The following is a 17,507-nucleotide window of genomic DNA, read 5'->3' on the forward strand; positions in this document are numbered from 1 at the left end:
ATGCCGTCGTTGTCTGAAGATAAAAGCATATATATATATATATATAGTCATGTTATTAATTAGTAATATATTAATACTGCTTGAGATTGAAAACAATAACTTAAAAGCTAAGGAAATAAGAATAATGTTTGGAGGTATAATTTGGAACTATAGGAAGTCATAACTTACTGTTTTGTTTAGTTTTTTTAATGTTTGTTATTTTATATTTTTAAATTATTGTTAAAATAAATAACAAATTTCAAATGTAATAAACATGTAATTATAAGTGTTACATATATAAAATTATAGATGTTAAATTAAAGAAGATAATTTGGTATTATTGTCTCTCTAGCATTACGCGGAAATAAACCTGCATCCAGAGTTTCTGGAGCGGGCGAAACATGGTCTGAGGTCATCCCTCGATAGCTTCCGGCGGATCGTTCAGAACTAGAAGCAGATCGAGTGGGAAACTGGCAATAGAATGAATGCACTTGTTCATAGATCTCTTCCATCTTTCCTAAATGCTGATCTCTACGGTCCATGTCAATAAGAACCTAAGACATACATAATACAAAAACATGTTGTAACTAACACGTGCGCATACATAATGCATTAGGTGAAAACTCAGGTACAGTCAACTTCGATATCTGAGAGACGTTAGATAAAAATTTAGTCAAATCAGTCAAATCATCTAATAGCTCTCAAATATCAACTTCACGTAAAGTCAATTGTACCTGAGTTTTCACCAATGCATGCCTGAGTGAGAGAAATCAGAGGGCAAGAAACAGAGGCTTTACCTGTGTTGCAAGGTTCTTGAATGCAGGATGAAATCTCTGATTACAATATATGTGAAATAGAATGGTACCGATCAAAAGTGGAATGATAAACCCAGATGAAACTGTTGATCGCTTTAGTCCAAACACACCCAGTGCAATAATTTGAGACACGATCAATGAAAATATCACTGAGTTGTGAGCAATGGGCCAGAGCTTTCCCCCACCATCATATTTTGTAACATACACATTCAGAATCTAAAAATAAAAACAAACAAGTTTAATTAGCTAGCAAATAATTAAGAGAAGGGTAGGTTGAAGTTTGAAGCTAAGTAATTAACCTGGTTGCGGTAAACGAGGTATGCAAGGGAAAAGTAGAAGAGTAAGAAGGGCAATATTAATGGAGCAAGAATAGAGCAGGTGAAGCCAAGGAATCCGAAGAGTAAGACCCTTGGAACTTCGGTATGATATGGAAAAGTGAGAGTGCCTTCTTCTGAATCATCCTTACTCCTCAGAATGTATCTCCGGAACAGGTTGTAGAAAAGAGGACACACCTGCATGATTTCACATGCCAGACTTGCCCATCCAGATGATAATACATATGTTGTGAAGTAAGTAGCCTGCAACATGCATGCTGGTTAATTAAGGTGCCTATTTAACAAGACAAAGTCTTAAGACCCAATTTTACACTACTAATATTGCAACCAATGTCAAAGAAACAAAGCAAATATTATCTTATATCCGAGCGGATGATTTGTTGGAGATTAACACAAGACTCAGAATTAGAGTTACTCTTGGCACCATATCTAGCCATCCAATCTGCAGCTCTATTTACTTCCCGAGACACCCACTCAACGTGAACAAGCCAAATCTGTTACTTCAGATAAATATCTACTAGTAAGATCATGCATGAGGGGTAGAATGTCAAAACAATTTGTTTTACATATAATATCTTTCAAACCGCAATCCCAAGCCAAAATCAACCCCCTTCAAGCAGCAAATAATTCAAATCTGATGATAGATCAGGAGAAATGCTTCCAGAACAGCCCGAGATCCAACATCCCTTACAATCTCTAATAATACACCTAAACTCCGCTAAATTTGAATCCAGATACAAACTTGCATCTGAATTAACTTTAACAAACTCAATTAGAAAAAGTATCCGAGATCCAAACTCAACAAAAATTCATATTTAGTGGGCTTCGTATTGGACTTGTTTATAACGTTGGCTGAAATTAGCTGCTATAATGTTGGTTCCCTAGCATTACTAGTTTAATCATAGAACAGTTAGAAGCAAATTAAAGTAATCACCTGCACCGGGACTGCCTTGGCAAGTTGGGCAGGTAATTCTGATACACTGGCAAACACTGAGAGCTGGCTGATAACAGAGCCAGCAAAAACATTAACAAAAAACACATTCCAGATTGTGAAAAACAAAACTTTGAGGCATGCACTCTTCTTCCTTATACTGCGTGAAATATGCCCCTCCATTGTTGACAATAGCATCATCACCGGTGGAACAGCCAACAAAAACAAAACCAAAATAACACTTGGTAGGTAACCGGTCACCAGTTGATTCATAAATTTCCTAGGAAACAAAAAAGAAAAAAGAAGCATGTATAGTGGTCCAATTTATAGCGAACTAACAAACTGTATTTTCATTTTTGTTAATATGCAACTACTCGTTAATATGCAACTACTCTATCTATCTATATCTTACTGTGTTAGTACTCTTGTTAGAAAAGGGAACATTTTCTCAAGCTTGTCTAGTTGAGTCAAGCCTTGTGCGAAGGTGACAGGTATAATGAACACAATCATGAAAGTGACAGCAGCACCGAATGTGGATATCCTACGGAGCCAGATTTGCCTATATGGTATGCAAAGGTTGGACCAATAAACATCGTTTGGTTCGGGGGCTAAGTCTGTCACCCATAACATAGGATGTGAGGTTTGAAGATTTTGGGCAGCAACATAAGCAGCATACCGAGTCTTAAAATATACAAAAGCGGTCCCTGATTCCTGTATTAATTAGTTATCATATGTGGCATCAGAATGAATAAAACATTAAACAAGAGGCTAAGCTTATATGCTTTCATAAGAATATTGAATTCATTTCAAAACCTTTCTTGAATCTGTTTCTATGTCATTGTAGCGCATCGCAAAATCAATAGAATTTTTAAATCCTCCACAGAAGCAGCAATGGCTGAACCCGTGCCCACAACGAGTCATCGAACGACTAAGCACCTTACACATATGTTTTGCGTTATCCTGGAGAAAGATGATGATTAAGAGAGAGAGAAGGGGAGAAAAAAAAATGTTTATGAACAAATTAAAGAGAAAACAGAGTAAATATCTTCTCAATTTAGCATTTGTTCAAAAGACAGTATTTTTTTACCATTAGAAAATTTCTAATTGGTTTCTAACTTTTTAAATAATTGGTCTAAGCGACTCCTATTATTGATTTAAGTGGTTGCTGTAATAAGACCAGTAATAAGAACTATTTAGACCAATTATTAATTAGAAACCGGTTAAGGAATTTTGGAACTGTAAAAAGATACTTCATCCTTAGAACAAATGTTTAGAGACCTAAAAGACATTTACTCGAAAATATATAATGCTAAATAGCCTACAAAATTTAAAAGCATGCAACACCTTCAATTTCTGAACTACACCAGAGTTGTACACCATTTGATGAGACAAATATGTTGATTCATAATAATATGAAAAAAACTTTTTCACTGTGTCACAATATGTGCTTTCTTGAGACCAGGGTATTCCTCGGACCAGAATTGCAAATTGACTTGGATTTGGAGCTGACCCAATAATATGTATTAACCGCAAGTCAGTAAGGTGCCTATATTCCTGATGAACACAAATAAATCCTGATATCAACAAAATAGTTTCTCTTTATACTATTGCAGACAAGTAAATGATGCAGGTAATTAATTAAGTCCTTACAAAGTATAGAAGAGTACAGGCTGTTATAGTTATAATGTATAATGCAAGACAATGAGCCCAAAGCCTGAAATGAAATAAAAGAATAAGAAATGTTTTTCTCCGTGGCAGATTCAATTCTTTCTTTGTAAGTGAAAAAGGTGATACCATCTGGATCCTTGCTTGACATTCTCAATGGTAAATGCTTCCAATGACTCCAAAGGTATATTCTTATAGAGTCTCTCCCGACCATGGTAGTTAACTGGAAGCACCAGAACAAAGCAGATGACAGTAGCAACAGAAAACATTCGAATACTGTAGAAGAAGATGAAAAATAACAGTTAATTAAGGGAGATTGAGAATATATAAGATTTTTGAATTTCGTTAAGGACTTTGCTAGATAGTCAATAGTTTTTGTGAACAATGTGAATAATGAGCTCTAAAATTGGCCCAATAAAATAAAAACACACTACATTTCTAGATTACAAAATCTTAATATCAGGATAACCATCTGCACATCTAGTGAATTGAACATCCAATATATTTATTGTTCATATTGTTTAGTATTTTCATTGTCTACCTATACTTTTCCTTATTACCTAAAGACAAGCATCCTACTGAAAGCAACAGCATCCAAGCCACCAATAGTGAGAATATCATCTTGAGTTGTTTCCCATGCTTTCTTGACCCATGTTGGGGAAGGCACAAATCTCTCCAAGATATCAACATGTCTTAAACGCCGAGATGCAAGCCTTCTTCCAAAGTACACATTAACATTGCTTGGTTGTTTCCTTAACACTGAATATAGTGAAAACAGCCCCACGCAGAGACCAATATTTATTCCAGTTGATGTTAGAAGACCATTGATGTCCATCTCTTCTCATACAACCGAACATTGCAATTAATTAATGTGTCTCAAAACAAAGATCTTGATGCTCTGCTTCACCTGTAAAGTCCTGTATATGCGGCATCCACTCATCTTGCACTCATCATCGAAAGTGCACGACAAACATTCCCATGAAGTTGGAACAACGTACTTCTGGGATTCTGGGACGCCTGATGAAAACTAAACAACGTTATTTAAAAGATGATTGTTTCACGTACGCATGAAATAATTAACATTGGGAATAGAAGACAAGTACCTGCACATATAGGGATGAATAATCAATAACAATGTATGAAGAAAATTGAAAACCCAAATTTCAGTATTCGCGGGATTTAATTTAATCTGATTTTGTGTGAGAGAGGAAGAGGAGGAGGAGGGTGAGGGTGAGGGTGAGGGTGAGGGAATGAAATCGCATGAAAGGTCGCATCTGCATGCAGCCATAGAGGATATGCAAATAGCGCTAGAAAGTAGAAAGTAGAAACGTATCCTGTTGCCCACGCGGCCATCACCCAATCAATCCATGCCAGTATGCCACCATATACCTTTTTCATGCATACCCATGCTCATGAATGTATATTATTATTATTATTATTATTATTATTATTATTATTATTCACTAAAATTCATTATCTTCCTATACTTTTTTCTAAGTAGTTTTATATATAACAGCATACAGTTATTCTAAAATTAAAAAGTTAATAGAAAAAATAAATAAATTTTTAAAGTTTGAAATCGAAATCAATTTTTTTAATTTTAAAATTATTTTTATTAAAATAATATTATTTTTAGACTATTTTATTCATTTTTTTATAAAATTTTATTTTTCTAACCCCGAACCGCAATACACATTTTTATTGTTAAGATTAGATTAACAATAATATTTTTTTGAATTATAAAAATTGGATTGTCCAATTTATAAGAAGTACAGAAATTAGACTGTCCGATTTTTATATTCAGACCTTTCGATTTGTGTTTAAAAAATTTAAGTACACAAATCGAATATTTTTTAAATACAAATAAAAGGGTCTGATTTGTGTACTCCAAATTTTTTAAATTTCCCACTCCTATAACAATATCTAAATTTGTTAGCTAATAAGGAGAAGAAGAAGGAAGTGGGAGAAGAAGACGACGATGCAAACGAAGTAAGGAGTCATTGATGTTGTCGCCTTCAACGATGAAATATGAGAGAATGCGGTGCAAATAGAGAGAGAAGCATATCATAGAAAAAAGGGAGAGAGAAAACGCTGGGAGGAAGAAAAAGTTGAAGGAAATTATGGCGGTGAGGAGGTTTGATGTTGTTGCTGAGCTCTCTATTTCTGTCTTTGCTCGTTTGAGAAGTTGCTGCCACCACTGCACCTCCTAATCTCGTCGATGACCATGGTGACACCGGACAGTAGATTCTTGTTAAGGCGTAGTCGCCGACACCGTGCTATTCTTCTTCTTCTTTTTCTATTCAATCTTCTGTTGTTTGCAAATAAGAAAACGGAAAATCATATGTTTACTTTTGTTTGCAAATTGCAATATTGGATTTGTGCTGGAGTTCAAATTATATCAAATAATCATTATGCGTAGCCAATGATTAGCATAAAACCCTGTTTCCCTTTTTCTTGAGCCATGCCAAAGTGAGAGTTTCGAATTGTTTGGCTGTCTCGGAACCGAACCACACCGATACAAGCGAAAGGGTGGTAGATGTCTCTATTAACACTTTTTTTTTCAACTTCAGCTCAATCACAATTTGATTCACCAATCTTCTCTTACGTACTTTAGCTCTGACACTGCAGTTTGCAAATTAAAAAAAGGTGTTATGTTTGGTTATATGTGAATGATTGTTGTTGTTGATTATTGATTATTGATGAGAGTGTTTTTCTTCTCTCTTTTTAATCTTTTTGTTCTGTTTGTTCTGTTTACGAGCAAGCAAGGATGAGAAGAGAGAATTCTTTAATTTATTTTTTTAACTCTTAATTTTAAAAAGGTTAGGATTTAAAATAATTTTTTTTTTAAAAAATAAGTTGATATTAATCCAAAAAAAATTAGTTTCTTAGCTGAACTTTACACGAAGAAGATCAATATTTCAGATTTTCAGGTATATTAGTTATATATATGATTATACATGTGAATTTGTGTTTTTAAGAAAAAAGTGTGATAAAATATATAAATAAAAAACATATTTTATTAATGGTAGCTGATTTTACGGAGAGAGAGTACATAGTACAATATATTTTTTAGGAAAATCTTAAAATGATTTCTTTCTCATCATGATGATTGGAAATCGAACAGAGAAGATTGAGCTTGTGAAGACCTTCATCCTGTGCATGGCAAGGTGCAATGCATCTTCGGAGATGTTAGCAAAACAAATTCTAAACCACCCTGGCTGAGAGCAATGGCAAGAAGACCCTGGTGATATGTTCAAACCAACCTCACACACAATCCTCTTCCAAAGTTCCTTCTCCGCTTCAAACGAATCTGAACTCAACAAGTGCCTCATGTCCACCCAACAGAACAATCCAGCATTGCTCCTTAAACACGATATCCCTGCCTTCCTTAATCCACGCACAAGCATGTCCTTGCGCCTCTTCAACCTCCTCTGGTTCTCCACCATGTATTTCTTAATGAACTTAGCATCGGATAGCAAGTTTGAAAGCATGAATTGAGTTTGTGATGAAATAAGTGCAAAGCTTGACATCTTTGTGGCTGCGGCGATAACCTTTTCATTGTTTGAGTAAATCATTCCTACTCTAAACCCAGGGAGACCTAAGTCTTTTGAGAGACTATACACCATGTGAACATGGTTCCTAATGTTATTATAATTATTGTTGTTTCTCTCGTTCAGCACTTCCATGATGCTTGTGAAACTGGTGGTGGAGGAGCAGTCGAAGACGGTGCCTGAATAGATTTCGTCGCTTACGATGTGAATGTTCTTGTCGATTGCGAAATCGAGCAAGTGGTTCAGTTCTGTTTTGGTCATTGTGGTGCCTAGTGGATTTGAGGGGTTAGTCACTAGTACTCCTTTGATCTTGAGGTTCAGTTCTTGGCCTAACTGATAGGCTTGTTCTAAGGCGCAACGAGTGATTCTAAAACCATTTGAGCTTGAGCAATGCATTGGAACAATCTCAGCCCCGGTTCGCCATTTCAAATCTCTATCGAACCTGCATGCCAGCCACCCAATTACATCTTCAACATCTTATCTGCCTTTTATATAATTTGAACAAAAATGCTATTCGTACTAAAAAATCAGTTAATAAAATTAGTTACCAATGTATTTGTGTATAATTGTGGTTTAATTTATTTTTAATATATATTTATATTCCATACATATATTTTTGTACTGATAATTGATTTTAGTAATTAATTTTAATGTACACGTATAATAATCGTTATTTGAAACATAGACACAGGTTATAATTTGAAGGATGTCTTTTGTTTAACAAAAAAAATACTAGACAAAGAAGTCATTTTTATAATTAAGTTTAACCGATGTAAAAAAAGCATGAATACATATGTATTGTATAATATGTGCCAATAAATTTTTAGACTAACTTAATTAAATTTAATTATTAAAATGATTTAATTATGTAATATTATTATTTATTTAATAAGTCATTAAAATAATTTTGTCAAATTAATTATATCTATATTCTTTTATATGTAATTATTATATATAATAAAAATATATAAAAGATTAGGGCACATCTTTATTTTTTAAAATTTTTTTTATTATATATAATTCATAACATATTTTCAATACTTGAATTAAAAACTTATACATTACGAACTATTAGTTATTTTAACTAATTTTATTTTTTTAATTTTACATATATTTAATAAATAAAACAGTGAATCAATATTTATCTGATTATTGATACACTAATATTATTAGCAAGAGTTGTGATATTTACTTTACTTTTTTATTAATAGTTTACTCTATATATGTGATGCTTCAATTATTCATTTAAGATGGAAGGAAGCTATACCCAGGATAATAGGGTGTGGGGAGGATGAAGGCTTGGCCAGGGTCAGTCAGACAAAACATGAGAATTTCATTTGCGGCGGTTGCTCCAGCTGTGAGAACAAGCTTGTCTGAACTATATTTGATTTTGTTTTCTCTCATGCTTGTCATAAAGTTCACTAACGCCTACAACAAAATTTTACCAAAAGTAATTAATAACGGTACGTTGATTTTTTAACCAATTAATACTGAGAGTGAGTATTTAAATTAATTAAATAATAATAAATTTTTTAAAAGATTGAAAATTAAAGAAAAATTCGTATTTTTCTAATTAATAATAATACCTTGTTATATAAATAAATTATGCTCTCAAAAATTCTTTTTACGACTAAAAAAGACACCGTATAGAATTATTTCTATAAAATTAAAAAAGAGAATGCTATTCTTAGTTGACTTCATATGCATACATACACTCCTAGCAACAGTTGGACGGTTTTAATTATTGAAGTCATATAGTCCTATGTATTTTTTCCTTAAATCATAAATAGATAGAGCATTAAGCTTTTCATTTGAAAACTTTATCTTCTTTTGGATAAATATCTCTATATATTGCAAACAAAATATATAATGAAACAACAAGAGCTTCTCTTCCTTTTTTTAATAAATTAGCTTGAAAAATCATATCTTACTTCTTTGAAAGCGGGCAAACCATGGTAATCCTGAAACAAAGCAAGATCTTTAAATGCAGAAACTCCATCTTTCTTCAATGCCATTGTATTAGAATTTCTTCGGAGCCAAGATTCAAGAAGGTCAAATGAAAGCTACAAAAGTTGTCAATCAGTTAGACATGCATAGCTTGATGTTGAAACAATATATTTATATATTTATTATTATTGTGGAAATTAAAAAAAAATCTCAAACATAAATATCCATGTAATAAATAAAAAACTAACCTGATTCTCTGCAAGTCCCATCTGAATGATTCCCATTGGATTTTGAATGGGATGATAAGGATTTTTCTCATACTCTTCCCATCCTTGAAAATAAGAAGAGTCTTGGCCATGAGAGTCCTTACTAGCCTTTCTAGACAACATTATTTTATTGATTAGTAGATACTATCTAGTGTCTTTATATTAAATTAACTCTCTTAAAAAAATTTGAGAACCAAAAGGAATGATCTAAAGTGATTCAATATATTTTTTTAGAATTCTAGAATGCAAGAGTTTTGAAATGGAAAGGGCTTCGATATTTGAGTAGCTAAAAATTAGGCAGCAAGAGGTTCAATATTTATAAGGGGTACGAGAATGACAAGTGAATAACATATAATACCTTTTTAGCTGTGAATAACATACATACGATATTAATTGGTAATTAAAATAATTAGCTTATTTATAGCCTATAACTAAGTTAGAAAGGTAAGTTAAATTATAGTTTTTAGAAACTAGTGAAAGCTTCATGAGTTACAAAATTTGTTATTAATCGAACATGTTCACGTGACTAAGTATTGTTTCCTAAGAATATATCTCCAATGATCTTACATGCACACAAGTATTTTTTTTAATATGTCCAACAAAACTTATTTATATATTATGCCTACACATTTTTTTCTTTGTATTTTTTTAATTAACATAACACATAAATTTTGGTTAAAAACATAGAAAATGATCGATATAATATAGAAATTTTTGTGAGTCAATTTTTAAACATGTGATCATTTAAAAATACGTTGTTTACCAAAATTTATATGCTCGGTAATTTTGCTACACATGTATAAAAGAAGAAAAGGGAGTGAAGAGTCTATGTTACGAGTATATTGTGCTTTAAACATTTATGTGATGTGTACTAAAATTTTGTATTATGTACGAAAATTGATGTACTAAATTATTTTTCTTTGTTGTGATAATGATGATAACTAAGGAGGAGAAAGGTAAAAGAAAAAGAAAAAAATTAAATAAAAAAAGAGACGATTTAATTGGACTTTTCAAAATTATTTAGCCTCCTAGTATTTCTAATATAGATATCCACAACATTATTCTAATTTAAAGACTTTAATTTCTAATAGTGAGAAGTGGTTGATCATAACCTTAATTTATTATTTCTCATCTTAATATGTGGATTTTAATGTTTTCCACTAAAATTTATTGAATTTGGTTGAATAATAACTCTTTAATAGATAAAAATTATAAAATTATTTTGCATATTAAAATTAAATTCTGAAACTTTATTTATATTTAATGACTATTATTTTATTAAATCCTAACTGAAATAGTATTTAATTTATTTTTATTAAGATCTAATTAGTAAGTAATCTTCATTTTTGTTTTTTATTTATAAAATAATAGTAGTGAGACTATCATATATAAATAAAATATTAAATAGATAGTATGATTATACTTATTTATTTTTATATATATAATAATAAAATAAATTTTTTCAACAATATATAATCTTTCACAATAATTATTCAAAAGAACACGAGCTATATTTGCATCCATGTTAAATCTCCTTAATCAAATTTTGCTTACTGATCATGATTATGGATCCCCTTCAACTAAATGCCTTATTTAGTTCTTCTACATTGGACTAACCCTTAGATAGGATTTGCAAAGGTTAAAATTTTGGAATATTTTATATAATTCATTTTATATGTATTAAAATTTAGAAAAATAACAAAAATTTTATTTTTAAGCAGTTGATAGTAGTTAAATTTTTATTTTTAAAAAATTTAAATTTATAACTGAAAATTTAAAATTAAAAATATTGATATTAATAAAAAAATTAATTTTTAATTGAATTTTAAAATTTATTTTCTATTTAGTATTTTCAAAAGGAAAACTTTATTAATGAATTTGCAATATACATGAGATAAAATTTTAACTTCTAATATTTATTTAAACAAACAAAAAAACTAATCACTAGATATCAATCTAGCCAAGTTGGTTATTGATCTATTTATATTATCTTACTTTATATATAAAAATATCTATATATTCAATCCTATATATGATGACAAATGCAGATAAATGAGAATCGCAAGTACTTTGCTGATGAAATTCACATGTGTATGTTGGACCTTACTGCGTGCTACTACTTGTCACTTGATAGGACCCCATTACTCTAGTCATCATATTCCCCAACCTCAATCCTTGTCGGCCATTCGTGCCCATGGATTCTGTCTCTTATTTGTAGTAGATCATGTTTATGCACCAACTGTGATTGGAAAACAACTAGCTTGCTTATTTGGGGCTCTTTAGTTTTGCTTTTACCTTGCTGCATTCTCCAACCTCTCCCCATCATGCAAGAAGAATAATGTCCAATAATTCATACATATCTACTTAGAATGAAGAAATTACGTACAGAGTACATACCTACATACATAAATGCTTACCATAATGTTATCTAATAGGAAAGGAATCAGATAATGTGTCATTGGAAGTAAAAGCATAATTTTTCAAAACAAATTTTTTTTTTATATTTTTACTTATTTGGAATTTTATTGTGGATAAAATTTTCTACATTAGGGAACTTTATAATGGGTTCCGATCTGGCCTATGGCTCAAGCATGAACTGTGCAGGCACAAAGTTAAGGACTGTGGAATAATTTATAGCACGAGCTATAGAGAACTCATAATATAGTAGTGGGATAATAGTCTTTAATATGTCTCCTAAAGATTAAAAATGATATCTACACTCCACTTGAATAAAACATTTGAAATATACAGCTAGATTAAAAAGATAAACAGAGAAAGAATATTAGTGAATTTTGTGGCTTTGTGAATAGGATAGTTAGATATAATAAGTACTTAATATGAGTTTAAATAGCATTATTATTAGGTAACTACTTCCATAAAGATGTCAAAAATATCTTCTCATGATGATCTTTATTTAAAAAGTATAACTTATTTATTCTGCAACACTTTAAATAAAGGTAACACTTTTATTTCAAATAAAATCAAACTCTACAATTTATCATCTAACGATTAAAATGATATATCTTCACATAATGACAATTATTAAATCTTCATTGGAGTAGCCATCTTATTATTATTATTATTGGTGTTTCTTAAGTGCACAATTTTAGAAGAAGCAGTAAGGTGACATGGAACCAAAGTGCACAGTGGTTGGGTTGCATGTACAGCAACTCTAATCTTTCTGGAATCACTAATATGTGGTGATATTTTGTTACTCCGTGTGTTCCCCTAAGTTTCTTGTTTGCTCATAAGTAGAAGTCCTATCTCTTCTAGGAGTACATGAAAATAAACGTATTCTATCGGTATGACATGTCATAACATAGGCTTAAATTCAGATCATAAATAGGTTTAAATTCAGGTTATTTCAAGAGTGTTTATTTTAAAATATATATATATATATATATATATATATATATATATAAATAAAAGTATAATAAACACATAGTTTAATGACAATTGTCATGTGGATTATATAATTCATATTAAAAAATATTTTTATTTTTAAAAATATATTATATATTTTTTAATATCAAAATAAATTTTAAATTAATTTTAACTTACTAAAATATCTTTTTGATTAATTTTTTAAAAGAGTTTAAAAAATTTTTAAATATTCTTTAAAAAAATATTAAAAGATTAATATTAAAAAGGCTAAAATATCTTTTTTATGTTTAAAGTTGTTCAATTATATTACAAACCAAAATTTAAATTTTTTTAAAATAACTAAAATATCCTAAGTTCACTTAAAAAAACTAATTTTTTTTAGCTTTAATTTTAAAAGACTAAAGTATCCTTTAAAAATAATTTTAAATTACTAAAAACTCCTTAATAGAATTAATTAAATTTGTTTAATTGTGTTAAACTAAAGTATCCTTTAAAAATAATTTTAAGTTACAATTTTTTTGTTAGAAAGAAAAAAAAAATAGCAAAATAGAAGAGAATAATTACGATTACGTCAGCTTGAAAACTACAATACCTTTCATTGTGCTTCTGAAAAAATAAGTAATGATGATTGTAGTGGGTAAACCTTACATAGACTTTCTAACACGATACTTTGTCCTAGACTTCATGCTTCACTGGCCCCTCCTATGCAGTTCACTTCTTATGCCATTTGTATTCCAATTGCAAATAAGATTAACCCTTGGTAATTCTCTTTTAGTTTCTATTCAACAATATTTGAGTAATTTCCTTTGATAATATCTAAGTAATTTTCATTCGATCAATATATGACGCATTGCAATTCATAATTAGTTATTCTTATACTTGATAATAATTGTATTGTCAATTTATAAAATAATTTTTTTTAGATTTTTCTCACAAATATATTCATTGTTTCTGTTTTTTTTTTTATTATTGTCTAAGATAAAACTTTTTAAACTTCTCTTTCAAGTGTGTTTATGACTAAGCTACTTAATTATTAATTTTTAGTTTAAGTTTATTTGTTATTTAAAATACTCTAACTTTAAGGTTTAAGTTGATTGTTTAAGATACTCTAATTTATCTATAATAAATTTATCAAACTTTTATTATTATAATACTCATCGAATACATTTTACCCACTTTGATAAATTTATTATTTTATATGTTATTATCTTTAACCCACATTCTATCTTAAATTTAAATTGATACCATATAAATTATATAATTTATTATAATAAATTAATATAATATAAATTGTAAATAAAATTTTTTATTTTTTATTTAATAAAAATTCCTCATTTTTATACCATAAAAATAATATATTCTTAATTTACTTTTAGTTATATATTTTTTTTAGTAAAATTTCGATGATTAGTGATTGACTGTAATTCTTTGTTTGATTAATTGAAAATGATATAATTTTTATAAAACATTTAGGAGGTTAAATAAAATATAACTTTGTTAAGATTTTATGGTTAAAATTTTGTGAGGATATTATTGTTGTTGGTCATGTCTAAAGTTCTACTCCTAAATTATAATTGTTCTTATTAGTAAATGATAATTTATAGACTTATTTTTTCCATAAATCATTTTAACTGTTTGTTGATTTACCTTTTTACACATAAATCGTGATAAGTCTCTGTGTTTTATCTATTCTCACATTGTCTTACCCAAGTGTGTTTTTAGAAAAAAATGTTACTCTCTTAACCTTGGGATTTATGTTGATCTCTGAACACTTACTACTCTAAGATGATTTATATTTATTTTGTGAAATAATTTTCCAGTATAAATTGCCATATGGTGTAATATTTTACTAATTAACCTCAAAACACGATTTATACAACAGTTCTGGTAGAGAATCAATTAGGAGTAAAGCCAACTCTAGTTAATTAGTTGTAAAATAAATTCGTTATAAAAAACAAATTTTCACTCATTTTTTGAATTTTAAAATTAAAAATAAAAATGAGTTGACTTAGTTAGTTTATATTGTAGTTGGTTTTCTAGATTTTTTTTGTTATATAAATATAAAAACTAGAAATTTATGTATTAAAATTTTATTTAGGAAATTCATGTAATTTAATTTTGTTTTTTATTTTATTTAAGTTAAAAAACTCTTTTGCAATTTTTGCAATAAGCTGTGTGTAAAGGAAAATAGATGGCTCAGGTATGGAACACTGTTTTTTTCAACTTAACTGTAAATAATTACAGATTTGATTTTTTTTCCTCTATTTTTTAAATAGTTTTGAACCATTAAGTAATTTGTCCTTTTTTATGACTAGCTACAAAATCAATGTAGTTCCTAATAAATAATTATGTTTTACTTATAAAAGAATCATCTTTATCACAATGGTATAGATATTTTGTTTTATCACAATATTTTTTTAACTTCTTAGCAGAAATTTTATTCTTTTAAGATCTCAACATAAATAAGTAAGCCAAGCGTTTTATTTTGACTACCAAATATTAAGCCCAAGGATTTGTAACTTGTAAATTTCTGCATTTTGCTTGTAATGAGTCCTGCTTATTTTTTATTTTTTGTAAATCTCTCTCTCTCTCTCTCTCTCTCTCTCTCTCTCTATTCAGACCAAAGGAAAAAAAAAAGTCTCCATTGTTGAGAGCAAACAAGCAAATAGTCGGGGACAAGAAACCTATTGGTTTCAAGAGTTATGATGGATTGTATGAAAAGACTCCATAATCATCAAGATACACATGGTGTTCTACATCATGGACATATCGGGCCATTGCCACGTAGCTTTTAGTTTTGACGGATCGTATGAAAAGACTCCATAATCATCAAGTTACATGATGCTCTATATATCAGAGACATATAACTTTTGTGTCTAAGAAAGTCCATAATCAGTGGCAACCTAATACATACATGCATAATTGAAAAATAAATATGTACTTCAAACATTTAATTTCGACAATAATTTATCAAGAATAAACACCTGAATTTGGATATTTATTCTATTAAGTTATTTTTTTGAGATTATTTACTCTACTAGAATGTTGTCCCACTAAATAGAATCAACTAGATGTGAATCAAATCGCATCATTATATTTTATGATGTATCAATGATCTATCATGTTAGTCCCTACTCCCTACTCAATGCTCATTTCTCCTTCCTTCGCTAAACTTGTAATCCATGTACGTCGCATGCATAAACGGCATGGCCCACAATGCACTAACCCTCAGCTTTAAGTTAAGAAAGGCCCTATTGGTTGATTGGTCAGACTCAGACTCGCATTCATATTTTTTCCCTTTCGAGTTAAACTTTAAAATAGTCTTTGAGATTGATGTTGTATATTAAAATTGTCCATAAAATTTTAATTACACTAATTACGTCTCTGAATTTGACAAAAATATATCACATTAGTCTCTGACCTATTTTTCATTAACGATATGATGACATGACTTAATGACATAGACTGTTAGCGACATGTATCACTCCATAATTTGACCACGTGTAATAGTATGATGATATGTCGACCAATGACACGTGACATGCTGATGTAGATAGTTGTGCCACGTGTCACAATGCTATTTGGTCATGTCTCTGTTTGTGCCACGTATCGCAACAAAATTCTTCCAAGTGTCATCCATTATGTCATCATTGTAGATGCACCAAATTAGTCTCTCACTTTACATTAAGTGACTCATTTTAATCTCTGAAATTGAATGTCGTACACCAAACTAGTCGCTTCACTAGTTTTTTCTCTTTTTCTATAAATTCAAAATTCTCAATATATTTGAATTCATTAATTTTAATTCTATTTTTTCATATGTTATTTAAATGCAAGTGATTTTATAAAAACATTTTTTCTCTTGCGGGTTTCCTAACAGTCGTTTTGAAGTTGACGTGAAGACATTTCAAGCACTCCCACCTCTTTCGTCTAGATTGAAGAGGATGGAATAGTAGTGAGAATGTTTAAAGTGCTTTCAATCTAATCCATTTACACACAACGAAAACGTATATTTCATAAGAACTGAAAAAAATGTGTATTTTAATTCTTGATATTTTATTAAAAACGCATATTTTTTGATAAAAAAATGTGTCTACTCAATCATATAATTATTTTTTTATAATAACATACTTATATATTACAAAATTTACTAATGTTAAATTATTATAGAAAAAAATTATATAATTAAAAATAAAATCTTAAAATTTTTATAAAAGTACTTATATTTAAAAGATATGTGAAAAAATAGAATTGAAATTAGTGCATCCAAGATATTAAAAATTTTAAATTTTTTAAAAATGAGAAAAAAATTGGTGATAAAATGATTAATTTGGTGCATGACATTTAATTTTAGGGACTAAAATGAGTCACTTAATGTAAAGTGAAGGACTAATTTGATGCATCTACAATGATGACATAATGGATGATACGTGGACGAATATTATTGTAACACGTGACACATACAGACACGTAATTAAATAGCAATGTGATACGTGGCACAACCATTCACATCAGCATACCACGTGTCACTAGTCAACACATCATCATACCATTACACGTAGCCAAAGCATGGAGTGGCACGTATCACTAACATTCCACGTCATCACGTCGTTAATAAAAAATAGGTCAGAGAC

General features: G+C 29.6%; 1 protein-coding gene and 1 pseudogene across 1 annotated transcript; both read right to left on the bottom strand.

Annotated features, from left to right (window-relative positions):
- Nucleotides 1–296: 296 nt before the first annotated feature.
- LOC130945567 (CSC1-like protein RXW8) lies at nt 297–4,560 on the bottom strand (annotated as a pseudogene).
- A 2,245-nt stretch (nt 4,561–6,805) lies between these two features.
- LOC130945568 (1-aminocyclopropane-1-carboxylate synthase 3-like) lies at nt 6,806–9,612 on the bottom strand. Its single transcript, XM_057874276.1, has 4 exons — nt 9,472–9,612; nt 9,208–9,339; nt 8,544–8,704; nt 6,806–7,718 (listed from the first exon to the last, which is right to left on the bottom strand). The coding sequence occupies exons 1-4, from the start codon at nt 9,610–9,612 to the stop codon at nt 6,806–6,808; spliced, it is 1,347 nt and encodes a 448-aa protein (XP_057730259.1).
- Between the last annotated feature and the right edge of the window lie 7,895 nt (nt 9,613–17,507).

The sequence above is a fragment of the Arachis stenosperma genome, chromosome 8 (genome assembly GCF_014773155.1).
Source record: "Arachis stenosperma cultivar V10309 chromosome 8, arast.V10309.gnm1.PFL2, whole genome shotgun sequence".
Lineage (NCBI taxonomy): Eukaryota > Viridiplantae > Streptophyta > Magnoliopsida > Fabales > Fabaceae > Arachis > Arachis stenosperma.